Raw genomic sequence first — 27,971 nt, 5'->3', positions numbered from 1 at the left:
ATCAAGGCCGGGAGCCCCAGCTTGGCTTATGCTGTTCTGCCGACCAGTAGTCCGGGGTCCACCTGCGGGTCCAGGGGGTGGGCCTTGCTGTGCTCCTCCCTTTCCACTTTCTGTGGTCCAGCGCTTGTCTGCACTCAGTCCTGCACTCTGGCTCCTGCAGGATCCTTCATGGGTGTCACCAACTGTCCCTTCCTGGTTTGTCACCAGCATTTTACCTGTCACTTTGATCACCCTATTTTACTCTCTCAATTCCAGTTGTGGCTTCCTCTAACACTGCACCTTAAATCTGAGAGCATTACTTGTGTATTTGAAAACCCTGCACTGGGGCATTCTTGATTCTTACCCCTCAAAGTGTGGCTCATGGGCTGCCAACATGGCAACCTGGGCCTCACTTGGGAGCTCCTTAGAATTCTCAGCCCCAGGTCAAGGGCATTAAAATCTGCACTTTAGCGAGATCCCAGTTGATTTGTATGCACATTAGAACTGAGAAATCCTTCCCAAAATTCCTCACTGCCTCCAGGGGCTGCCACTGCCACCACCATCACCATCAACACCACTGTCATCTTTATTATTATCATATCATCGTCATCACAACCAACAGCTAGGTCTTATCGAGAATTCCTGTGCAGAGTTTGGTCCGAGCGCCTCACTCATACCATCAACACTGTCTCACTTGGTGCTCCCAGTGTCCTTATGTGGCATGTTCTAGTACTATTTCCATTTGCAGATGGGGAAACTGAGGCTCGGGGAGATCATGTAGTTGATGTGAAATGACTCTCCCCGGGCTCTTTGCTGTTCCCCAAGTCAATCCATTCTGTATTCATTTGATTCCTTCTTGTTAGTTTGTCGTACTAGACTAAAGCAAGGCCTGTTAAATGAAAATTACAAGAGGCCATTGTTTTAAACAAAGCTCCTGCACTGAACTCCAACAGACCAGGCTAAAACTGACAATGGAGTCATTCACACTGAGACTAAGCTATTTACCTGACATTCTGAGAAATCGGTATTAGAAAGGTAACTGCAAAATTCCCCAAACAGCCCAGTGTCCATTGGCATGACGATGACGTCCCCTTTACCTAATCCTTACACACACACAAAAAAAAAAATAGTAACCAAAAGCAAATCCATGTTAACTAATCATTTGTCTTCCTAGTGTTCTGCCTCCCAGCCTTCCAAGAAAAGAAATTTTCAGTGACCAGTCTGCTCCCATTTTTGTTTCTGCTTTTCTTTAATCCATTTTCTTTCTATAAAATCAACTTTGTCAGGTATGGTGGCTCATGCCTATAATGCCAGCTACTTAGAATCAGGAGGACCACAAGTTCAAGGCTAGCCTGGGCAATTTAGCAGACCCTGTCTCAAAATAAGATATAAAAAAAGGGCTGGGGCCAGAGGTGGTAGTCATGCCTGTAATCCTAGTGACTCGGGAGGTTGAGGCAGGAGGCTTGGCAACTTACAAATCCTGCCTCAAAAAATAAAAGCGCTGGGGATGTAGCTCAGAGGTAGAGCATTTGCCTAGCATGCATGAGGCTCTGGGCCCAACAGACTCTCAACCTATCTTATGGAATGAAGTGATGCCCAATTCTAGAATAAAATTTAAAGCCAATTAAGATCTTTAAACTAAATTGTCATATTGTATCCTTTGACAAGCTATTGTGAAACCCAGGCTGTTGGTGTGTTCTGTGAAAGAGCTTTAGGTTTTGAAGTCATTTTAAAGTAATACTGAGTCTATGCCGGGTATAGATTAGATCTCTCTCAGCCCCAGAGAATGAGCTCTTTCTGCTGCTTCTAATTAAAGTGGACTGCTTAGAGTTGCAGTTTACCCTCCTCCAGGACATGAACTCCTTCCGGCTCTCTTGAGATAGTGGAGTATCTTGGCCTTGACCTTTAGAAGAAAATTTACACTTGTAACTATAATGTGAAAAAAAAAGTGGGGAAGAGTAATATGACCTTGCAATGACATTGATCCAGAATTTATCAAACCCCTTAAAGACCTCAAGGTTGAAATAACTGTGGCCCACATCCTCAAGGCCAAAGTTAATTACAGGAAGGTGATATTGATATCGGGGGTCTGGAAGAGATTAAGGTCAGTGGTTGTGAAGCTCTTGAGTGAACTGCTCTTAGAGATGCTGCAGAGAACACTGTTGCAAGGATGGGGGGCCCAGCCCGAGTGCTCCTCCTGCCTACTCACTTTCAACCCGTTAGGACAGACTTGCAATCTTATTATATCACAGACACTGGGGCAACATGTTCTTTGATAAGATTTCTCCTGTTACATTTTTCCCCCCTTAAATCATACAGTAAAAATCAATTGAGGGAGCCGGACACAGTGGCACATGCCTATAATCCCGGCAATTTGGGAGGCTGAGGTCGGTGGTTCACAAGTTCAAGGTCAGCCTCTGCAACTTGGAGATATCTTGGCTCAAAACAAAACAAAAAAATTAAAAGGGCTGTGGATATAGCTCAGTGGTAAAAGTGCCCCTGGGTTCAATCCCCAGTGCCTCAAAGAAAAAACAGGTGACTGAGAGTTGGGGGCATTAATGGTAGAGCCCCCCCACCCAAAAAAAAAAGAAAGCAACTGAACAAAAGTGAGGTAATCCCACTGTATCCTTTGTGTTCTTTGCAGTTGACTTCCCCAAGGTCACACATTGTTTTGACTAAAAGCTGTTTCTTGTATTCACCCTTTGAAAGCTCAAAAGCTGGGCCAGCAGCCAAGTCTGCCCAGCTTTGCTCCTCTGCTGCCTGCCCTTGTTATGTCCAGGTTGCTGCCCTGGGTGTGTGTCCTCCCCTTTGCATTCCGGACACCTTGGTGTGTTTAGAAAACAAAGCACTTTCAGGTGTTCATGGCAGGGCTGGTCAAGACCTCATAGCTCCTCTGTGGTCACCTCTTACACCACTCAGGCAACTTTCCTTGTCATTTATACATCGAAGGCAGCCTTGAAGAGAACACCCAGCACCCTGCTAGCTGCAAACTACAACCCGGGAAAAGCCATGCAGGCCTGTCACCCCAGAGACTCAGGAGGGAGGAGATGGAGTTCAGTGCCCCTGGTTTTGATCCCAGTAACACACACACACACACACACACACACACACACACACACACACACACCAGCAGCAGCTTTCTTCCTTCTGAATGAATTACAGAAAACCCCAACTTAGAAGAATGTGCATTTGAAGAATCTATGACCAAAATGGAAAGATGGATTCCAGGGATTTCTGAGGGCACAAAAAACTCTGTGAAAACACTTTTATTTATTTAGGAAAAGAAACTAATAAATCAGATCCACTAAAGACATTATCAGTGACATTTTGTAGTCAGTAATGATGGATGGGTGGGTAATTTTCATTTTATTATCCCTTGATTACCAGACACTTCTTCATCTGGCTGTGTGACAGATGATATGCATACTAAGATGCATTTCTGTAACAGCAGGAAAAGGCGTTATAAATTTATTAAAGTGTGGGAGGGGAAATCACAGCACAGAAGTCATACACAAAGGATGAGCCTCTGAATCGTGTGCACGTGTGTGTGTGTGTTCCTTAGTATTAATCTGGGGGTGCTCTACAAATGAGCTACATACCCAACACTTTTTTTGTGGAGGGGGTAGGACAAGGTAGCCAAGTTACCCAGGCTGGCCTCAAACTTGTGAACCTCCTGCCTCAGCCTCCTGAGTAGCTGGGACTACAAGTGTGTCCCACTGCACCCAGCTCAAAGCATTTTATTTCTAAGAGGGGATTCTCTCTTCCCCCGCCCACTAAATGATGTTGTTTTCCTATTTTGCTGTCTAAAAGATTAGCTGCTAGTCCTTATCTCCTGAGCCTCTGTTTTAGAAACATACCTCAGAACCTCAGCCATCAACCTCTTGTGCGTGGCCAGCTGGGATTCCTTTCTCTCCACTGTTACCCTTCTCCTCTCCACCACTCCATTTCACCCATCATTTCCACTTCTGACCCCTGTGGATTGGTCAGTTTCAATCACTGTGACAAAATACCTGAAGAAATCAACTTAAATGAGGAAAGATTTATTTTGGCTCATGGTTTCAGAGGCTTCAATCCATAGTCAGCTGGTTCCTGTGATGAAGCACAACATCATGACAATAGTGGGTAGCTGATCAAAGCTGCTTACCCCATGCAGCCAGAAAAGACAGAGAGAGAAACAGAGACAGAGGAAGGGACCAGGGACAAGATACACCCTTCCAGAATACACCCCCAGTAACCTGCTCCTTCCAACTAGCTCCCATCTTCTGAAGTTTCCACCACCTTCCAAAGTCCATTAAATCATGAACCTTTCGATAGAAAATCCATTGATGGGGTCACAGCCCTCATGACCCATCACCTCCTGAAGGCCCCACCTCTGGACAGCAATGGGGAGCAGACCTTCACGTATGAGCCTTGGGGAACATTCCAGGTCCAAATCATAACACCAAACAACACTCTTCTTTCTCTAATTATTTTCAACAAGACCAACACATACTCCATAAATGAAATTCCTATTATTTCCGAAGCTACACTGAAGTTCTATAAAATGAGATTTCCTACAAAGAAAACTCAGCATTCTTTGTCTGAAAAGGCAAGTACTTGCTTTACTCAGGTACATAACCCCTAAGAATTTGGTGGTAAATTTTGGCTCTCAAGCTATTTAATAACTTATAGAGAGAAATTATTAAGAAATCTTTTGAGTGCCCTGTATACAAGCTCATATTGTTTATTTTTTTTTTTCAGTACCAGGGACTAATCCAATTCAGCCACATCCTTTGGTTTTTTGTTTTGAGATAGGACCTCACTAAGTTGCTGAGACTGGTCTTGAACTTGGGATCCTACTGTCTCATTCTCCTGAGTCGCTGGGATTACAGGCATGCACTACCACATTGGGCACATGCCCTATTTTAAATTTCACCTTGGCTCCTCTGTCCCTAAGAAGATTTAGAGAATATTTAAGTCTTAAAAATACTAATTCCCTGTGAAGACAGAACCCATGGAATAGAAGAAAGTCTACGCTAGCTACTCATGTAACAGAGGATTAATATTCAGAATACAAAAAGAACACAAAACGTTTAACACCAAATGACCCAATTAATAAATGAATAAATGAACTAAACACACAATTCTCAAAAGAAGAGATACAAATGGCCAGCAAATACATGAAAAAAAATGTTCATTATGTTTAGCAATTAAGGAAATACAAATCAAAAGTCCACAGAGATTTCATCTCTCTCTGGTTAGAATGGAGCCAACAAAAATACAAACAATAATAAATTTGGGAGGATGTAGAGAAAAAGGAAGACTTTCACATTGTTGGTGGGATTGTAAATTAGTACAACCACTGTGGAAATCAGTATGTAGGTTCCTAAAAGACTAGGAATGGAACCACCAGATGACCCAGCTATACCACTCCCTCGGTGTTTACCCTAAAGAGTTGGTCATCATACTCCAGTGATGCATGCATCATGATTATAGCAGCACAATTCACCATAGCCAAACTATAAAATCAGTGTAGGTGTCTGTCAATGGATGAATGGATACAGAAAAGGGTGTGTGTGTACAATAGAGTTTTATTCAGCCATAAAGAAGAATAAAATTATGTCATTTGCAGGAAAATAGTTGGAAGTTGAGAAACTTACATTAAGTGAAATAAGCCAAACTCAGAAAATCAGGAGTCATATGTTTTCTGTCATATAAGGAAGACAGAGAAGAAAAGGGAAAAGAAAGGTGTGGGGTACAGGGGTCTCATGAAAATTGAAGAGAGATCAGTAGAGGAGAGGAAAGTAACCAGTGGGAGGGTCGGGGTTGGGAAAGGTAAATACTGGGAAACATTATTGACTAAATTATATGGTTGTATTATGTACATGCACAAATACAGAACAGTGAGTTCCTCCACTGTGTGCAATTATAATGCCTCAATAAAATATGAGAATCAATAAATTTGAACCAACCCCTGGACTAGAATATAAGTATGTACATTCTCTCTCTCTCTAGATACACATATACATATATATGTGTGTGTATACACACACACACGCATATATATATATATATATATATATATATATATATATATACACAAATGGCCAACAAATACATGAAAAAAGTTCAACATCTTTAGCAATTAAGGAAATACAAATTAAATATATATATAAACACACACACACATACATATATTTAAATCTCTGAAAGAGAATCCCTGAGAGATTATAAAAAAATCATGTCTAAAGATACTAATTAGTAATATGAGAGAGTAAAGCAGCTGCTGAACTTGGTCTCAATCATTTCTAGAGGAGGGAAATGATTGTCATTGAGTTTTTATGATGTCATATAACACTCAGATACCATGAAATGACACTGAGGAAGGATTTGACTCTTGTTAGAATTTGGCAAAATTTTTCCTTGTAAATCTTCAAAGCAGGTCAGATTACCAGGTGTATTTGGTAGCTGGGGGATAAAATATGTAACCTCTATGTAAAAGGGGCTCTTGGCAGGGTTTTGTCAAGGTCAGGCCAGTTGGGTGTATGTTTATAAAACAGAACCCTCTAGAGGGAGGGAGGCATTTGTCACTGTGTATTTGTTACAATCCCTGGTTCTTGTTTTGCAATTCCAGCCGTATCTTAGCACTCCTTTGTTGGATTCAATTTGTGCATTACTGTCCCTACTTAGGGTTGATCTATTGCTATTATCTCTAATCTGAACTCATTTCAAAGTACATTTTGTTCCCAATGAGAGACACACACCCCTGCCCCCTTATAACTTGTGCTCACCCTGACCGGTAACTGTTGGGGGGGCGTCGGGGGAGCATGCTGCTTGGCTTGAGGCTGAAATTCTCAAAGGCACCATGACAGGTTTAGAGGAATCCAGATCCATTTCTGGAGCACAGGGCAGTGTCGACCTTCCCCTGCACCACAGGGCTCTCTGTAGGGGAGACAGAGAAGCTGGAATACAGTCAGGAACCTCTTAGGGAGAAAAAGGAGAGGAATGCAGACTTGGTAGGCAGCCAGTAGGATTGAGAACAGTCATATCCAGGCAATTTCCAGGGGCATTTTTTTTTTCCCAGCACTGGGATTGAACTTGGATTCTCTCTACCACTCAACTACTTCCCCAGCCTCTTTTTATTTAAGGCAGGGTTACTAAGTTTCCCAGGCTGACCTGGAATTTGTAATCCTCCTGCCTCAGCCTCCAGAGTACCTGGGATTCCAGGTGTGTACCACCATGCCTAGCCAAGGTCATCTTTTTTCATCTCTCAAATATAAAAGTACTGTTGGCATTTTTCAAGGGCTCAAACACAATATTGGTCTCCTCAATTTTTATTGCCTCATAGTATAGATGCCCCACACCAGATAAGAACTTGGATTGCCCCTGTCCGTTATGAATATTCTTAGCACCCAGCACAGGTGCTAAAAATCCAGACCCACAAGGTCTTTCCCAAGTCGCCTGCCGCAGCGCTATTTCTTTCCCTCTCCCCACTTCCAGTGTTGGATTTCACTTTGATTTGGTTTTTATGAAGTACCTGGCTATGTATGTTGGCTCTCAGTAGCATTAAAATTCTACTCTTCGGATTCGTTCAACAGGGTCGCGATGTTTTTGTTTTTAACTTATTTAACATAACTATCTCATAAAAGTCTTCACCAGTTTTAAATAGATTGCTTATTCCTGTTTTAACTCCAAGTCTTCCCATCCACACCAACCCCTTAACAGGGCAAGAGGGAAGGAAGATAAATAGAAATGAGTGTGTGTCAACAGACCCCGTGTGTTGCTGTGTTTCTCACAACATTACTGGGCTGGGTTGTCTCTTTTAGTCCCATTTAAAAGGTGAACTAAAGTTCAGAAGCAAGTGATTTTTCTCCAGTCTGTGTATTAGATATGTATTGCTGCTGTAACAAGTTGCCACCAATTTAGTGAATAAAACAACACAAATTTATTCTCTTTAAAGTTCTGGAAGTCAGAAGCATAAAATGGATTTATTTGGCTAAAATTGAGGTGAAATCAGGGCTGCTTTCCTTGGTAAGACCCAAGGGGAGAGTCTGTTTCTTTGCTTTTTGAAGCTTTGAGGGACCACTTGCACTCCTTGACCCAGGATCCCTTCCTCCATTGTTAACACCAGCAGTGTTGTATCTTCAAATGGCTCTTGACTCTGTCATTTCTGCCTCCTTCTTCCACCTTATTAAGGATCTTTGTGATTTCATTGAGCCCCAAGATATTCATGATCTCTGAATCTCAAAGTTAGCAATTTAATGATATTTGCAAAGTCCCTTTTCCTGGGTCAGGGGTGGTACATTCACAGGTTCTTGGGGTTAGGGTATGCACGTGTTTGCATTCTGCCCACCACAGTCAGGAACCCATCTGGTACCCAAACACAGATGACTACCCCCAAGCTTCAGGCCGTCTGTACACACACAAAAAAGGCCAGGCTTTTCTGAGTCTTCTCCTAGTATTTCTGTCTTTGATGTCACTCATGTAGGTTGATGAAGAACTAATGTCTTGAATGTTTATGTGGACAAACTGGGATCCACAGGTGTTTAATGGCAATGCAGACACCAAGGACACCACAATGACATGACCAGAGAGGAGCAGCACCTTGGAGATCAAGGCCTGCTGATGGTGACATGAACTCACACTCTTCCAACTTTTCTCTTCTAGGCTTATGTACAGAAGTACATCGTGAAGAACTACTTCTACTATTACCTCTTCCGATTTTCGGCTGCTTTGGGTCAAGAAGTGTTCTACATCACGTTTCTTCCATTCACACACTGGAATATTGATCCTTACTTATCCAGAAGACTGGTCATGATATGGGTTGTAAGTACTATTCGTGGTAGTATTCTGGGGATGGAACCCAGGGTCTCATGCTTGCTGGGCAACCACTCTACTACTGAGCTATATCCCTCACCCATAAGTAGTATTATTACTTACTAATCACTGTTACTTCTAAGATAACCGTCTGCTTTCGTATTCAAGTACTTTGCGTATATGACCTTTATCCCCTCCCCCCAGTACTGAAGACCAAACCCAGAGACACTCACCACTGAACTACATCTCGAGCCCCTTTTATTTTTTGAGACAGCATCTTTCTAAGTTGTTCCAGCTGGCCTTGAACGTGCGCTCCTCCTACCCCAGCCTCCCGAGCAGCTGGTATTACAGGTGTGCACCACTGCACCTAGCTTGCCCATATGTTCTTTATATTTTTTATTTCTTCCTGACCCCTTAGAGTAGAATTTTGTTGTCTAATTTGGAGAAAGCAAATCTAAGAGCAACTTGTTTTGTTTGTAGAAACAAAACCAACCAAGTGATTTCATGCACTTTGATGTCTACCTCCCCACAGTTAAATAAAACTAGAAGGGAAAAGTGATGAGCCCAGAATAAAGGACCTTTCTAAGAACTCACAGTGGGTACGGAATGCACCCTCCTAAGAGGCATTTTAAAAAATAAAAATGAACACAGATTGCAAGAACTAAAAAACAAACAACAACAACAACAAAAAAAGAGGCACTTTAGTAAAATTTGATCAAACTCTAGAATTAGAAGCTGTTGACTGACAACTCCAGGCAGTAGTCCGCTGCTAGCCTCCAATGCAGAGGCCAAACAGACAAGGCAGGTGTCTTCCTAGAGGGAACTTCTAGTGCAATGGGGCTGCTGCCATGCACAAACCCCACGGCAGGTCCAGAAAAGGGGTGGACCTGTCATTTAAGTTTGTTCAGAACCCATTGAGTTCTGATGTTTTTGTAGGAGGATGGAACCCAGGGTCTCTTGTATGTAGGTAAGTACTCTGTCACTGAGCCACATCCCCAATTCCTTTTATTTTCCTTTTGAGACTGGGTCTTACTAGGTTGCCCAGGCTGGCCTCAAACTTGCCATGCTTCTGCTCAGCCTCCTGAGTGGCTGGGATTGCAGGTGATGCCACCCGCCTGTCTGAGTTCTGGTTGCTGTTTAACTGGGGGATTGTGGGTAGTTGATGAGGCAACAAGGCACACTACAGACACACAGGCTTTGGAGTCCGGCAGGTCTGCCATCAGATGCAGTTAGGTCATATCTGTGTCCCCTTGTCCTGAGCCTTACCATCCTGCTCTGTCAAAGGGAGTTAGTAATGTGCCTTGTGAAGGTGCCGGAGAGCACTGAGCTCAGGCCTGCCATGCGGGAGCAGTTACAGCTGCTATTTGTGCAGGAAAACACAGTGACTAGTCCCAGAAGGCAAAGGAGTAACCATCAACTAATTCTAGGGTCCAAGTTTGCTCAGCTGGCAGAGGAAGCTTTAGTGGGTTCCCTGACTCAAGATTATGCCCCCAAAAGAAGAGTGGAAGTGCTTAACTGGGTGTAAAGGAGATGCTGTGTGAACTAAAAATGACTTCCCACCCTGGGCTTTTTTCTCCTTTGTAGAGCAAGTAGAGTGGACTTGATCAAGGACATAAATTAAAGTGCTCTGGGGACAAGAGAAGAAAAACTGTCCTCCTGGGGCAGGGGTGAGGGTTGTGGAGGGTGGTCCTCTGTGTGAGTCATTCACCCCATGGCCACCTGGGGGCACTAGGGAGCAGTAGCTCCTGGGCTCCACCTGTGGCTGCCAGGAGACATGAGCCCAGGGTTGCTGGGTCCTTCTGTTTTTCCTCAACTGTCTCCCATTCTCAGTGTAGGCTTACATCTTTAAAGCATATGCCAACTAAACAAAGAATTCTCAAAGACCAAATGCAGAAACCCTGTTGTGAAGCCTCTCCATCTACGGGACCACTCAGTTGGACACTTCTGATCATTTGTGCCCACATTCTTCCTCTTTTATCCTTTTCTCTCTAAAACTACAGGCCACTCCTTCCTTCCCTCATCCCTGCTTCTTGCCTGGCCACGAGCTATAGCTTTTGAATTCTAAAAGTATGACCAAAGAATCTGCAACAGCCATGCATCTTAACTGGCATGGGGGGGACATTGGTCCAAAGCCCCTCACCCCTTCTGAAGCCCCCTTCTGGGTCTACACACACACACACACACACACACACACACACTTTTTTTTTCTCCAAAATTTCATAGTGTTGAAGTGGGGCAGATGCTATAGAGTACCTTTAATAACCCAGCAACATCTTGTCAAGTGTGTGGTCAGTTCACTGGCGTCTATTTCTCCCACTGAGGGTGGAAACACTTCCCCAAAGGGGCTGGGAGGCCTTCAGACTTGATGGGAAGCTGTGGATGGGGCTTGTCATTGCTAGTGGATATTTTACACTTTGGACTCCTCATGTCAAAGTGGTCAGTGTGTCTTTTGAGACAGAATGACTCAGTTATCTGTCAGAAAGGAGGAATCAAAATCTTTGTCAGAGAAAGGTAGGTGCAACCTTTGAGTCAGCACATTGTCCTGAGGCCAACCACCTGTTACCTGATGTTTTAAGTGGGTGTGTGACCTAGACCACGGACATCCGTGGTGAAAGTTCTATCATGACTCTGTGTGGTCAGCTAGATGTCACAGCAAAGTGGAGAAAGGAAGGGGAATCTCTGTTATTGGGGGTTGGGGGAGTGGGGTGGAGCCAGGTGAGGTTTTCTTGAACTTGAGCCAACCAGGGAAGTCAGCTTCCTGCTGTAGCATCCTTTTTCATGTAAGGGACTTTCATTCCTAAATTAGTGACAGCCTCTTCAAGGAGTGGAGGGATGTCAATTCCTTAGGGGAGAACTTCATGTTTTGTAACATCTCATCCAAAATTCACTGGAAGGCAGCTGCTCATTCAGGAGCGCCAAACCTCTTGTCAAACTGTATGTTAATTCAGTAGCTGTCTCCTGCTTTTAAAAATCATTTGTTCCATTAGAGGTGACTCATACTGTCTGAAGTAGCTTAGCATAATTTATGGTTGTGTTAACTGCTGTCTTCACAATCATAATTGTTCTGGCCTTCTATTATGCATTCTTTATTTTCAGCATCATTTGTCTTATTTGAATTTCATTCAATAAGTAAGTATCATTTTATAGATTGGGACACTAATACTTCAAATAACAGAAAATCATATATAAATATATAATATATGTAAGAATATGAAGATGATATATATATATTTGAATTTATATATGTAAGTATATATAAAGGTGATATTTTATATATATATATATATATATATATATATATATATGTACATATTTATATATATGTGTGTATATATATTATAGCTCTCTCACTGTAATAGTGCTTTACATATTTTACCTCACTTATTCCTACCAGCAATCCTGAGAAATCGTTCTTAACAGCCCATTTTATAGGTCATGAAATTGAAATAGAATAAGGATAAGTTACTTGCCCAGGATTGAACTGGTTTAAATGGCAAAGTGGGTTTGATCCTGCCCTGGGCCTCCTCAGCCTCGTAGGGACCCCATTTTTCCCCCCTAACACAAGTAAGTGTTCAAAGTGAAGAACATTCACTGTCTTTTCTTTTTTAAGATGTTAACGCTTTGGGGCTTGATGTGTTAAACGACTCCTCTCTCCCTTGCTTTGGTTGTGTTTATGGCACAACCCTGGGTTCCACTCAGGTGTCTTTTATGTGCCTTTCTTGATAAGCCAGATGCATTTCAGCCCAGGACATTTGGACAAGCTTTTGTTCAATTAGCTGAAAGACATCAATCAAGTCATTCTGAGTCCTGTCTGGACTCAAAAGAATCTTAGACATCAGGACAGGAAAAGCCCTTGAGTGAGTCACCTGGTGAGAATTCCCAGAAGGAGAAGTAGATGGGGCTTCAGAAGATGAGTCTTGACTGAGCTCTTGACTTCTATTTTGGCTAGGCGACAGTCCCACCACAAAAGGAAAAGGAAAAAGAAAGGGCTTACAGCTAAACTGATGCACCCTAAAAAGGTCAGAGGCGATTCCCTTGAAACTGGATGGTGCCCAACTTTGTAACACGAAGCAGTCTTACTTGCCGTTTGCCAAATACAGTTATTCTCTATTTTGTAAAATATTGATGCCACAATTGATCTTTGAAGTTTGGGAGTCTTCTTTTCTCTGTTCTTATCTATTTTACTTATATTTATATTTTTTATTTATATTCTTTATTTATATTCTGCCTCTTTTCACAGACATTTCATAGCATTCGTGATGAGATATAAGGAAAAAAATGGGATAAGTAGATTTAAATCAAAATACAGTTATTTAATAAAAGATTAAACCCCAGACTCACATTAAATAGAGCATGCTGAGGGTGATGCATGCCTGTAATCCTAGAGACTTGGGAGGCTGCAGCAGGAGGATCACAAGTTTAAGGCCAGCCTGGGCAACTTCAGTGACTTAGTGAGACCCCTTCTCAAAATTAAAAAAAAAAAAAAAGACTGGGGATACAGCTCAGTAGTAAAACACTTCTGGGTTCAATCCCTAGTACTAAAAAGAAAAAAAAAAACTGGATGCTGGTACAAGGGTGAGCCACATATTAGTCTTTGAACTTTGTCTTGACCAGACCAAAGTGAAGTTACATTATCTATTAGGAAATGATAAGCCAATTCCTAAGAGATTGACCACGGATAGGATTGATATAATTGTTAAGGCTGGTGATACATATTGCTTGGTTATTTTCTTAGGAAAATTATTTAGCATCAGTACCCCCTGGTCATCTGTGTGAGAGTACGCATTTTGACTCCTTCTTCTGAGCTTTCTATATTCTCATTTTATTTTTGGTACTAGAGATTGAACCCAGGGGTGCTCTGTCACTGAGCTATGCCCCCAGCTCTTTTTTATTTTGCTTTAAGACAGGTCTTGCTAAGTTGCCCAGGCTGGCCTCAAACTTGTGATCCTCCTGCCTCAGCCTCATGAGTTGCTGCATATTTTTTCTGATTATGTTGAAGGTTCTGGTTGTTTCTGAGAGTTTCTAGGCAGTGCAAATCTCTTTTCTAATAATTCGTGGCCTTGGATTATCTCCCTGATGGGAAGCAAGGAGTGTCTGTGATGGAGTGGTGTTTTAGTCAGCTTTTTTGCTGCTGTGACTAAAACCCCTGACAAGAACAATTTTAGGAGAGGAAAAGTTTATTTAGGGGCTCATGGTTTCAGAGGTCTCAGTCCATAGACAGCCAGCTCCTAGGGACTTGAGGTGAGGCGGAACATCGTGGCGGAGGAGTGTGGCAGAGGGAAGTGGCTCACATGATGATCACAAAGCAGAGAGACTCTCCACTGATCAGATACAAAAATATACCCCAAAGCCACACACCTCCGATGCCCACCTCCTCCAGCCACACCCTACCTGCCTTCAGTCACCACTCAGTTAATTCCTGACAGGGGATTAATTCACTGATTGGCTGAAAGGTCCCATGGCCCAATCATTTCTCCTCTGAAACTTCTTGCATTAACTAACACCTGGGCTTATGGTGGAAACCTCACATCCAAACTATAACAGATAGACATGGGGTTGCTCCCACCTCCATCAGGAACTTTGAGGTTGTGGTCCAAAAAGATGCCCTGTGCTGATGTAGTGTGATGTAGTTTCCAGAAATATAAGCCACCCAAACTTATTCAAGATTGGGAGAGGGGGAACGATTCATCCTAAGTTTATGGGGGATCCAAGAAGCAGAACCTCACAGGAACAGATACCAGTGAATGATTTGGATGGTTCGATGTTCCAACAACGACTCCTCAGGTCTTTTTGTCTCCTGTGATCAGCTGGTAACTTCTGCCTTTTAATTCGGACTTTCCAGACAGTCTGACACAGTGTGTTATGTAGCAAGGTCTCACAATCCATCCATCTCTGCCCAGTCGTAACTTGGCTCTACTCGGTGCAAACAGGGGTGCTGGGGATGGGGATAGGTGACAAACCAGGGCCATATCACCGTGGTCCAGGTTCTGGAACATCAGGAGACCTGAGTGATGATCCTAGCAGTGGAACCTCGTTCAAGGCACTTCATGATTCTTTCTAGCAGTTTCCTCAGCTTTAAGATGAAAGGACCCGGCTAGAGATCCCAGGAGACTGGTAACACGGTCATGAGTGTTCACCATAAGTGCTACACGACACTTCAAAGAGTGTGGAGGAAGAATGAAAAGAGCCAAAATTGGGAAGGATGACATTTTAAAAGAAAAAAAAAAAGAGAGAGAGAGATTTCATCTCTTATGTAGACCAAGTACTAATGTGGCCTGTCTTATTGTCTCTTGCGTTGTGAATCTCCTCAATATCAGACAGTGTGTGTGAATATCAAACAATAGCATATCAAACCTATTGCTAAATAATTGTTAGATCAGTTGCTATTTATATTCAACACAAATGAAAAAAATAATTGTATTTATTTATTTATTTTGGGTCCTAGTGATTAAACCCAGGAGCACTTTACTGCAGAACTACATACCCAGCCCTTTTTATTTATTATTTTGAGACAGGGTCTCACTAAGTCATTTAAGACCTCACAAAGTTGCTGAGGCTGACCTCAAACGTGTAATCCTTCTGCCTCAGTCTCCGGAGTCACTGGGATTCAGTGGGATTCAGGCATGACCTCACCATGTCTGGTTCTCGAAAAAGTACTTTTAAAAGAAAACGCTTCATTGTTTGGTAAATATAAATTCAATTTCTTTTTTCTTTCTTTCTTTTTTTTTTTTTTTTTTTGTAGCTGCAAGGTCCTGGTGATAAAGAGGCCCTTCCGGTCCTGTTCATCCAAGATGAATTAATTTAGATTGGAGAACTCCAGTTTAAATGATGGGTTCCCCCACCCTTTATTTATTTATTTTTGTACCTATAGTACAAAGCAGACCTAAAATTGTCATTCATTGGATCATTCAATCATTCATTAATTCATTTGGTTGAACCCAGGGTCACTCTATCACTTAGCTACATCCTCAGCCCTTTTATTTTCTATTTTGAGATAAAGTCTCTCTAAGTTGCCCAGGCTGGCCTCGGACTTGCCATCTCTTGCCTCAGCCTCTGGAGCCTCTGGGGTTACAAGCACCATCCTGCTTGGCTAAAATTCACGTTTAAATTTGTGCCTATGAGCTAGATAGTGTCTAACTGCTGTAGTTTGGGGTATCATTTTATAGAAAGTCCCATAAATTGGTTAAGAAGTAAACTTTGTGGTTACATGTCTAGATGGAGCATGCCCTTTGGATGTGGGCAGGCTGCCACCAGGTTGTCTCACAGGGGAGTTTGTCACTTGGTTAGGGAGGAGAGGGGGAAAGTCTGCCCTGTGCCTGTAGTCCACACCCCGTAGACGGGGGTCAATTTCAGTGCCAAAAGATAGCTTTAAATATGATTATCTCTTAATTCTCTGTTTAAACCATTACCACCAGTCACTTCAAAAGATTGCCCTGCTCGTTAAGTTGGTTCTTGCTTGAGATTAATGAGTCTTTAAGCATAGGGACAATGGCCAGATTGTAACCCTCTCTAGCATGCAGTGAATGGAATGGAATTAGGTGTCAGAGACTCTGCCTAGTCCCTCTGAAGTAGAATCTGTAATTTAGCCTTAGTTAAAGATTAAGCAAATGTCTCCATAGGGCTGTCACGCTAGCTGTACTGGGTTGGTTTTGAAACACAATAAGCAAAAATGTATTGGTTTTAGTGTAGATTTTTAAAAGCCTAAAAACTGGACACATAAACAAATACATTTGGACCTCTCATCATCGTCATTATCTGAAAAATGATTCCTATGTTTCTCTTTTAATGATGGGTGGCCGGGAAATGTGCCACCTCTTCCCTCCTGCTCCCCCTCCTCACGCTGTCCCTTCCCAGCACTTCTAAGACTGGAATGCTGTGATCAAGCAGAGCTGCCGTCACCCAGAAAGGGGCCATTGCCCAACACAATCTTAATCTTCAGGTCTTGGAGGCATTTCTTTCAGGTGACATTTTCAAATAACATCTTAACAACTCTCTCTCTTTAAAGAAACAACCAATTCCATTGTGATGCCGCACTCCTGGGGGGCAGGGGGCGCTGTGGTTCTCACAGCAGCTGTTTTACGGAGCTACATGCCAAGCACCCCATTTCACAGATGAGAAAACCGACACCCAAAGAGATTAAATGACTTTCCCAAGTAGGCACAACCAGTGAGGATGGCAGGTAGGGTCAGGCCTGACTCTGTTCCTTTCCACCATACTGTGATGCCTCCAATGGCTGAACTTGACTTTTTCCATCACAAGTATCATAGTCTCGTGGCAAGGGCCCTTAGGTATGGCCACCACATGTCACAGACTTCCTCCTCCCAGCTCTCTGTTCTGAGTTCCCTGTGAGTCTTGTTGGACAGCGTGTCCCAAGTTTCTGGTGCTTAGTGGGAAAACCAGAGCACCCCAGGGACCTAGTAGGACGGCCAAGGGCTGACTGCTGACCCCAGGGTTTCTCCTTCCTGGCCCCAAGCTCCACTTCTTGTCCTAATTTGCAAAGCAGCCAAGTGAAAGAGGAGGAGAGAGGAAAAGAGTGGGCCTTTCGTCCCTAGAGGGGTCCTAGAGGGAGGACAGGGCATTCTTGTCAGCGTACCTCTGACCTCTGGGCTTCTGGCCTCCGGGTGCCCTCGGCTTCCCTGCCTGCACCCTGTCCAGCTCAGTGTGAGCAACGAGGGCCCTCAGGTTCTGGGAAGGGAGGGACAGGCTTCCTGGTTAAGGGCTCTGAGAGGTCACAATGTACTGTGGCCTCTGGAAGTTTCTGAGAACTACAAGGCGAACCTGGCCTCACCACCTTGCCTCTTCCTCCCCTCTCACCCACGCAGGCAGGACTTCCCAGGGGGAACCTCTTGTAGGAGAGCTGGGAGACAGCGGGGATGCCCTCTTTAGCCAGAGGGCAGAAACCTTGATTCCTGTCCTTAGAGCCCAGCGCCACCACTCGCCAGCCAGGCCCCTCCGTCTATGGGTATACACAGTGGCAGGGAGGTGCTGTGATGCACCAGCTGAGGGCGAATCCGGGAAACTGAGGCTTCCTGACTCTGGCTCAGGGGCACTGGCCCTCCCTTCCCAGACTTCCTCCTGCTGTCTGAGGCTCCATCTCCCAGCTCTTTCTTCTCTAGGCTGAGGCTAGCTCAGGTTCATTCTTCCTTCTTCTTCTCCTTTCTTTGCAGTGCTGGGGAATGAACCAGGGCCCCACTCATCTAGGCAAGCACTCTACCACTGAGCTACACTCCCATCCCCTCCCACACACTCCCCTCCCCACCCAGTCTTGTTTAAATGTTGCTTTTTGAGACAGTGTCTCACTCAGGTTAGCCTCAATCTTGCAGTCCTCCTGCCTCAGCCTCCCGAGTAGCTGGGATTACAGGCATTTGGCCAGTTTGCATGCTCCATGAGGCAGAGTAAAGGGTCTTGAATAAATAGTTTGCAAGGAGTCACTGCATCGCTGCTTGTGAATAAACAGCCTTCTAAAATCCGTACATGTAGGCCACATGCTGCTGTGCTGCTCTGTTTGATTACTTGCTGACATGAGCTTGGACCATAGGCCAGATTTCAAGACAGTAAACCTCTGAGCGCCACAGATTCTGACCGTGTGCTGGCCACAAGGCTGTGGCCTCTATAAGCGTCATGGAGTATAAGGCACTATTATTCTTCTCAAAAGGAAATAGCATGAGACCAGCCACATTAGGCAGAAGGTTAGGGTCAGATTCAATCCCATAACTACCTAGTTCCAGAATCCTCCTACCTTTGTTCTCTGCAGAGCCTCTGCCCTTAAATGTGTTAAATATATTCTGGCTTCTTCATGTGTGTATGGAACATGTTCAATTAATTTTATTTTTCATTTCTCAAGGAGTAAACCATGTTCACATAAACTGAAAAAATAAGCAAGTTCCCTAAATCCTAAATCAAATCACTTGTTGATTTGAGGGTCATTTCCTTTTCTCTCTAGCCGTATCTATCTTCACATTGTTTGATCACAGTATCCTGCTTTGTGAAGAATGGTTTGATATTAAGTAAGACATGACTTATTGTTCATGATATGCAAGAAACAGGAATGGAATTAGGAAGACACAAGAATCTTTTAACCTAAAAAGTAATAATTGAATCAAAACTTGATATATTTCCCCTTAAGAGTTGGGGACTAGAGATGTCCTCGTCTGGACACAAATGGAGCACGCAAGCCTTGCTCTTAGCTTCACAGAGAGAGAGAGAGAATGTGTGTACACACGCATGCATATGAATTCATTGTTTGCATTGCATGTGCTCAGATTTAACTAGAAAAAGATGTTATGTTTTTTGTTCCTTTAAAATTAAATTTCTTCTGGCATTCGCAGGCACTACAAAATCAGAAGGGAAAAAAATGTTTTGTTCAATTTGAAAATGTTTTTCGAACACACAGTGATCTGACTCTGGGGGTTGGGGAATGATGTTCTGAAGGTTTTCCAAAACACTCTCACTTGGAATTAGCACGCTGTGAGCAGCAGAAGGCTTGCTTCCTTTTAAACTCACACTGGTAAACAAAGACTAAATGAGTAAAAGAAGAGAGACGAATTCTTTTATTAGTCCATAATAGAAGATCCAGGCAAAAGAGAACATGAGACTCTGCTCTTAATACTAACTCTGCAATTGACTGTACACCTGTGATGTGGCTGCCAGCTGTCAGGGCTGCTTAGACAGGTGCTGTGTGAAAGAAAGACAGATTGAGCAATTTTCAGTGTTTGTCTACATGACTGGGGAAAATATTCAGCTACAAAAGATAGACACAATGACATGGACTGAAAGTCTTCATTTTTCTGTAACCAACAAGAACCGTATCTTGGGTGTTTAGTTAGAATTTATTTAAAAAAAAAAAAAAAGAAAGAAAGAAATCAAGGGCAGGAACTCATTCACTTGGATAAGTTTTCCAAATAAGGCAAATCTTTTTTTGAGGGCTTTTCCATTTTGGAAGCTGGATTCAGAAATTTAAACCTAGATTTATACTGTGGAAAGCTCCTAGAATTTGTGTTAAAGACTGGGTTTTATGTTTTCTTTAAAAGTCTTCTAATCTATAAAGAATGTTTGACTACTCATCCTGCAGGCCAATCAAAGGGGTGTGTCTTCAGCACTGAGAAGATTAAATCATTACAACTCTGTCAGGACCTGGGCTGCAGAAACCAGGCGCTGGAATTTATTTTAAAAGTCTCCATAACCTCAAAGGATGTGTTCAGGACTGTTGATCTGTTGCCTAGCCCTCTTATAGATGCTGATTTTGAGTAAGTCTGTACATTCACGAGAAGTAAATGTTAAGACATTTTATGTGAGAGATATGAAACCACTTAGAGCTTTTTTTTTTTTTTTTTTTTTTGTACCAGGGATTGAACCCAGGGGCACTCAACCACTGAGCCACATCCCCAGCCCTGTTTTTATTTAGAGACAGGGTCTCACTGAGTGGCTTAGCACCTTGTTTTTTGCTGAGGCTGGCTTTGAACTGGCAATCCTCCTGCCCCCGCCTCCTGAGGCGCTGGGATTACAGGCGTGTGCCACCACGCCCAGCACTTAGATATTTTTTAGAGCATCTCCTTTAAGATTAAAATATAAATATCATGCATGGGATGGATCTTGGTTCAGAAAATGTTATTCAGTGGAAGAGAGGAATTGCAATCAAAACTATTCTAAAAGCTGAGGTGAACAGACCCCCCAAATAAAAAATGTGAGTGACATTAAAGACTCTTTTGGGGGGTCACTTGAACATTTATAATCTGAAATTGATTTTGTTTTTTGGTGCTGTCTATTGAACCCAGGGCCTAGTGTGTGCTGAATACATTATGGACCCTCAACCCTGAAATGGACATCAATGACATTTGAACAGTAGGACTGGATACAAGTAAGAATAGTAAATAGTGATATTTGAAAGCACTTCATAAAACATCTTTTGAATCTTGTATTCTCACAGATCCATGAAGCTTAGGTCTCTACTTATAGGTTTTGGATTGCGGCGGCAGGGGTGAGGGGGTTTAAACCATGAGCAGAATGTGTTAGTTATATATAGTAACACTTTGTTCCTAAACTAGGTCTGGGTGCATCTCCACTAAGTCTGAAAAAAAATATAAAGGATGATTAAAATGTCCTTGCCCCTTAAGAGGATGTGATAGTGGTATAATTGTCTCATCCTGGTGCCTCACCTCTACCTTAAAACCGGCTGCCATAAGCAAATTAGAAATAGGACTAATAGGTGTTTCTTTCTTTTTATTTTTAATTGTTTTTTTTTTTCAATTTCTGCAGTATAATTGTATATAATAGCTGGATTGATTATTAGGTATTCGTTCATGCTCACAATAGAACAATATAATTTGGTCAATTTAATACCCCAGTAGGTACTGTAGCACTTCCATATCCAAAAATAGGACTTCAGGAGCATGTAAATAAGAAAGAAGAATACAGGAGCCATGAGTCAGCCATGGTTTCTAAAAATAATGTTTTAGAAAAGCATACAACTCCGCAGAGGCGTAGCACTTCCAGATGTATCCTTACCTGAATCTGACATTAATGTGTAAGTTTTAATACTTGAATTACATATGATGAGACTGAAAACAGGACATTGGAAACCTGCTCTCTGTTTATGTCATCCTACTGCATCAGGACGGAAAGACAGGGTCCTTGGGGAGGAGATGAAGAGTTTTGGGAAAGGGTCCAGTAAGGCTGGACTGTAGGATGGATGTAAAGAGAATATGATGCACAGGGAATCAACCGCTTGAAAAGTTTAGAAAAGGAGGGGATGAGATGAGGCCGACTCAGAAGAGGAAAGCTGCCAGGCAACAGCAGGGGCTCCAAGGTCTTCCACCAGCAGGAGCCTGCTGTCCTGGTTTGCACATGTGCCTTCCCTCCATAAATGGTTGCTCTTACATAAACCGAAGCAATTGTACAACTAGTCATTATGAGATTATTGGGCATATCTGAGCAGGATTGAAAGACATTGAGATGCTTGCTTAAGACTGGACCTCTCTTTCTCTCTCTTTCTCTTTCTCTTTCCTTTGGTGCTGCTGATGTTGAAACTCCGGGCTTTGCATATCCTAGGCAAGTGCTCTGGGACTAACCAAGCTGCATCCCAAGCCAGCCCCTTTTATTTTAAGGGAGAGTTTGCCCCTTTTCCCGGTGCCAGGAGCTCTGGCTTTGCCAGTGTCAGTCTTCCAGGAAGCTCAGCACAGTTCTCTCGCTCTCCCTCAACCTCGGGGCTGCTGATGGTTCGAGAGCCTGAAGGAGTTTGCTAAGAGCTTATCTTGAATCACCAAAACTGCTTTCAGGTCTACACTTTCTCCTGCCAATGAGGAACAGATTAGACAATGCATTCAAGACCTCTTGGCTTAAAAAAAAAAAGAGAGAGAGGAAGAAAAGTGACCTCTGTGGCCTGGCCTGTGCCCCATGCTTCTAGAAAACAGAAGGCATGAAGATGCTCCTCCCCAAATTCTGTGTGTTCTGGGGAAGGATTTACTGCAGGCAACCATCTTTTTCCCATGCAGCTGGCTTAGATGAGATTTACAGATGCCCTTGTTGTTTACCCAGGACAGATCCAGACACACACACTCCAAATTCCCATTCTTTGTCTCCTACACAATTACCTGCATTCTGCCCCTACTGGCCAACTGTGGCAAAACACCTGTTACCTGGCCTCCTCCAAATTTAGTGAAGTCTGGCCCATCCTCACCGGCACGCAACCCCTCCTTGGGACCCCTGCTGAGAATAGAGGAGCCTTTATCCCAACCCACACCTTCCCAAGTAACAGCAAAGCCCTTCTGCTTCATCTTTGAGGCCTCTGAAGGCCTCAGGGTCTCTTCTGTGCAATAGATCTCCTTCCCTTCTTCAATTGTTTGTCCACATAGAGTGTCTCAGTTCCTAAATCCTGACTTGCTTTCTGTCTCACAGAGATCATGGATCAAGCAGCACAGAGCGCTGAGCCCTGGGGGACCTCTGCATGGCTGTGCTATGGTTTACATCATCATGAACCATTCTGTGGCCAAATTCGCTTGTGTTCAATCTCCTTAGGTAACGTGCCAAGGTTTTGCATCGTAGAACACCTTTGCGCAAGGCATTGAACTCTTTCTCTAATAAAGCAGCACATAAATAACAAAGAGAATTAGGAGGAGCCACTCCTTTGGGCTGGGAGTTAGCATACCGCATGGAGAAACTCTTGCAAGCAGAGTGGCACCCTCACTATACCTCTGAATTCACCAGCCAGCGAGCTTTGGCTGTAACTCTCTTCAAAGGGAACTACAAAAGCACATTCCACAGCCAAATATTCTGTCATGTCTTGCATGCTCAGCACTTTTTTCTCTCTGTCTCCGTTTCTTTTCATACTGGGGATTGAATACAGGGCTCTCACCACCAAGCTACATTGCCAGTTCTTTTATTTATTTATTTAGATACAGGTTCTTGCTAAGTTGTGGCATCTGGCCTCAAACTTGCCATCCTGCCTCAGCCTCCTGAGCAGTCCAGATTACAGGCAAGCGCCGCCACACTTGGCTGGCTCCTTTAGCTATTTGTGCACCCTTCAAATCCATGCTCCTCACAGTATTTACAGTGCTCTACCTCAAATGCAAATAGGAATGTTTAAACGCATTTGAATGCCCAAGCACCTTAAAATCACCTCTAAGGCCTTTTGCAGTCAGACTCCTGCCCCAATCTCCCCCTCCAGCCCCTTCCCATAAGAATGGTGTCTCTGGAACCACGGAGCTGCTGCTGAGCCACCCCCAAGCCCCACCGCAGTCCCTAATCTTGGACATGTACAGATTTAACCTTGTGCGTCTCTCCAAAGGGTCCCTGCCCTGCAGACCCTCACCTCTCCTGCCTGGCTCAGTCTCCACTGAGGTGGCATTTCCTGAAAAGCCACCTGGACACCTGCATCTGCATTCCCTTCCTTATTGTCCCATGAACCTGGTACTTGGCAGTACCAAAAAATAAAAGGGGGGGGGGATAATGAAAAGTAAATACACATTCTCTAAATGCAGACAGGTAAAGTTCTGTGAAGAATCCAAGAAGGGCCTGGGGAGACAAAGTGGCCAGAGGCCCGCTGTTGTAAAGTGTCCAGGGAACTCCCTTCCCAGCAGGTGGCATCTGGGTACAGGGCTGGCTTGTCCTTATCATTTACTTGTAACTCATGTTTAAATTGCTTATGGCAAGTCTAGAATGTTTGGAATTTATCAGCAACCTTTCTGATTGATTTCTCTGTTTATTCATTTGAAAACCCATGTCCCAAGAAGTCTAAATAGCCCAGCAAGCAAGCCTTCTGAGAAGATAGCTAAATTTTACAAAGTAGAAGCCATCTTTAGTTCATCTTCCCCATCTCTAAAATAAAACATGTGAGCCAGGCACAGTGTCGCATACCTGTAATCCCAGCGGCTCAGGAGGCTGAGGCAGGAGGATTGCCAGTTCAAAGACAGCCTCAGCAAAACTGAGGCACTAAGCAACTCAGTGAGACCCTGTCTCTAAAGAAAATACAAAATTGGGCTGGGGATGTGGCTCAGTGGTCAAGTGCCTCTGAGTTCAATCCTCAGTACCAAAAAATAAAAAAGTAAAATAAAATAAAAGGTGAGCTGGGTGTGATGGCACAGCCCTGTAATCTCAGCCACTCTGGAGGCTGAGGTAGGAGATTGGAAGTTCGGGGCCAGCCTCAGAATCTTAAAAAGACCCAGACCAACTTAATGAGACCCTGTCTCAAAATTTAAAAAACAAGGACTGGTATGTGGCTCAGTGGTAAAGCATCCCTAGATTCAATCTCAGTACCAAAACTAAAATTTTAAAAATAACAATAAAATATGTGCTGTAACTCAAATCTGGTGAGAGACAGCATCAAACAGTAGTTCTGCAAAAATACTTTCCTGGTCACTGTCACACAAACCTGGAATGTGGGAAATTGCAGAGGGAAGGGTAGGGCCTGAAGGCAGATTCTGGCAGGCTCAGGTCAAGCCTTTCTCATTAAAAAGGGTCATGGGGAGGTTATGGCCCTGGTTACAGTCCTGTTTGGGAGGTGCTGCCGGTGTGATCCCCAGTCCCTCCTAATAACATGGAGTTAATCACTCACTGGCCAACTGGAAATCAATGGTGCCCTGCCCTCTCCCCTCCTCTGGCCTCAGCTCCTGCAGCCTCCTTCCTTTGACCCCTGCAGTGAGCAGGCGTCAGGCAGGACTCTCTGGGACTTCTGTCCCTTCCTGCTCTTCAGGAGGGGAGTCTGGCAAGCCCAGGGAAGGGAGCCCTTTCTTCTCTCCCTGGTGGAAACCCTACAACACCAAAGAGCAGAAGGAAACAGAAAGAAGGGAGAGAAGGAAAGAAAAGAGGGTCTTTCTGCGGAAAGACGTTGCAACCAAAGTGAAAAGGAAGGGCTAGAGAACATGTTCATGTTTACGATGCCTTTGGAATTCACTACAATCTTAGTTTTTAGAATCTTTTCATTCAGGGAGATGGTGAGTTAGATTCCGCCCCCACCCCGCCCCTTGGTTAAGCTCTACAAGTTGATGACTTTTTATTTACTCCAAATAAGCTCTTTCACAGGACTTACTAGACCAGAGTTCCCTGAGCAGAGATTCTGGAGAATCAGTCAGCACATCAGTGCTCAGATTCTAGAACTTCAAGGTGAAGTTCTTTTCTCAGGTCTCACTAGAAGGACATCTGAACCCTTTGATTGGTGGAAGGGTGTGGCCAGCAGGCAGAATTAAATTCAGGGTCATGGATTAAATCCCAAGTCATAGTCTCCCCATTTCAGCTGAGAGGCATTCAGCGCTGAGGTAGGAGCCTCCACTTGACCTTCGGGGCTAGGTCCTCTCTAGTGTGTGGAAGACACTATCAGGAGGTTTAGAGTTTTCCTAGGGAGACTGAATTTAGACCAGGAGCCAGCTCACTTCCACAAGCACCAGGTGAAGCCGTGATTCCTGGCGTTGTGGTGGCGGTGGAGGAGAGGGACCGGGCTTGGAAGCTTGGAGACCAGCAGGGAAGTGATGACAGATCTTGGATTGTCTCCTGGCGGGTCCTGAATTGTCTCCATTTGCAGTTTAGAAAGAAGAGAAGAGAACCAGACAAGGGGAGGACGGCGGTGAGGAGCAAATGAGGACGTTGATAAATAAGTGGCTGACTTGAGGGTGTCTGAGAAGATCATGGGCTCATTTCCACTGACTTCGGGAGATTTTGCCAACACAGTTGGTAGCACTCCTGACCATGGTCGTCATCTTGACAGTTATTTGAATTAAGTATGAAATTGACTTCTCCCAGTACCGATAGCGTAGCCCATGACATCAAACTGAGAATGGGAATATATGGTGTGTATGGAAGAGGAAGAGTCCACTTGGCTGCGTCCCCAGATTGGCTGTGGAGATATGTGCTCAGGGTGCCCTCACTGAACTGCAGCATCATCTGCTTTAAGTGAATTTTCTTCCCTGCATCCTGCGATTATGGCCCTCCTAACTTTGTTAGACTGCATATTGAGTTTTTAATCTTATGCATTTCCTTAGCTTTCCATTTCCTCTAACGTCTTAACTGGTAATTCAGTTTGTTCATGGGCTGCTGCCAGCAAATCACCTCCTCGTGCCACAGTCCTTCCCCCACGCATGTGCAGTTGTCCTAGCATGAGGCCGCAGAGCTGGCAGAATCCACCTCTGCAGAAAAAGATCATGCACACCTGAGACTTTGGGGACAATCATCTACTGTTCTTATCACCAAAAGGTTCGTCGTTAAATTACTTGTCTCTTACATGAGGGAAGACTCTGGCATTGGTGAAGGGAACCAAACCCAGACAAACAGCAAGCATTGTGATTTCTCAAACAGGACCCCTAGGACCAGTGCTCCTTTAACACTGTGCTCACTCTTGGAAGTGGGTGATCCCTTGGGGTTACAGCAGGCGTCACCTGAGTCACCATCCATCCAGATTTCTTTCTGTGTAATACAGTTTGATGATATGGGGAAAACCAGCCACGGGGACTCCGCTGACTTTAACTCAGAACCTGAAGGGTGAGGTTGGCGTTGCTTGACTCCTCATTATCTACTGCCTCCAGAAATAAACCTTTTGAAAAACTTCTTTTGAGTGACCATTTCTCAAATCTTTTCTGAATCCTGGTAGGATTCTGGACCTGTGACAGACACACCGAGGTGACCTCCAGTTCAAATAGCTCACAACAGGGAGAGAGCCTGAAACATCAAAGCCATCTCTTTACAGGAGGCCAATATAAATGAACCAACTCCAACCACATGTGTAAGGAGAGCTGATGATCAGTGTTAGTGACCTTGAGGCTAAAATCAGGTTATTGATTAGTGAGGTCAGCAATAGCTGACCCAGCGCCCCCCCCCCCCCCATATACACTCACACATTGGGGGACTTCCTGATAAGCAGATGCTGTCTCAGTGGACTTCAATACTAGATACCCTCCAAGGCTAGATCTATTCCAAAATATACTGAGCCTGGATCCCATTTAATGATATCTGTGCTTTTTCTTTTGAGGTGGGGTCTCCTCTGTTGCTCTGGTTGGCCTCAAACTCACAGTCCTCCTGTCTCTGCTTCTGAAGAGCTAGGACTACAGGTGTGCACCAGTGTGCCTGGTGCGTTCTGTCTTTTGACACTTCTTTGATAGAGAGTTGTATTGCCTTTTAAAAAATATTGAACGAAGCCAGACTTGATGGCACTTGGCCGAGTTGGGAGGTTGGATTAGGAGAATTGCAAGATTGAGACCAACCTGGGCAATTTAGACCCTGTCTCAAAATGAAATTTTTTAAAAGGCCAGGAATGTAGCTTGGTGGTAGAGTACTTGCCTAGCATTCCCTTGAATCTCCATTTCTACCTCCAGAGGAAAGAAGGAAGAAGAGAAGATTAAAATATTCTATGCCTTACTTTTTAAATTTTTAGTACTGGAACTGAACCCAGGGACACTCTAACACTGAACCACATCCCCAGTCGTATTTATTTTTTATTGTGAAGTAGGGTCTTGCTAAATTGCCTAGGCTGTCCTCAAACGTGCAATCTCCCTACTGAGTTGCTGGGATTACAGGTGTGTACCATCCCACCTGCAGCTTACTTTTAAGCTTTGTCATTAACTGAGATATAGCTAGTTTTTTTTCTAGGTGAAGGAAAGCTATTTATTCTAAGGGTATCCCTAGAACACCTCTATGCTCTAAGCCCCTGCTATGGAGTGTTCTGCTTTGGGAGACCTAGGGAAATATTGAAACTGTATGGTCCTGGTAAACAGAAT

At 43.8% G+C, this 27,971-nt stretch overlaps 1 protein-coding gene across 1 annotated transcript in view; it reads left to right on the top strand.

The window, feature by feature from the left end:
- Positions 1-27,971, top strand: part of Sgpp2 (sphingosine-1-phosphate phosphatase 2) — a 106,301-nt gene that overhangs the window by 37,192 nt on the left and 41,138 nt on the right. Inside the window, exon 3 of the mRNA XM_027942029.1 lies at positions 8,638-8,784. Coding sequence (XP_027797830.1) covers positions 8,638-8,784 — 147 coding nt within the window. The remainder of the gene's footprint in view (positions 1-8,637; positions 8,785-27,971) is intronic.

This window comes from Marmota flaviventris, chromosome 11 (assembly GCF_047511675.1).
Source record: "Marmota flaviventris isolate mMarFla1 chromosome 11, mMarFla1.hap1, whole genome shotgun sequence".
Taxonomy (NCBI): Eukaryota; Metazoa; Chordata; class Mammalia; order Rodentia; family Sciuridae; genus Marmota; species Marmota flaviventris.
This window is presented reverse-complemented; position numbering and strand designations above follow the sequence as displayed.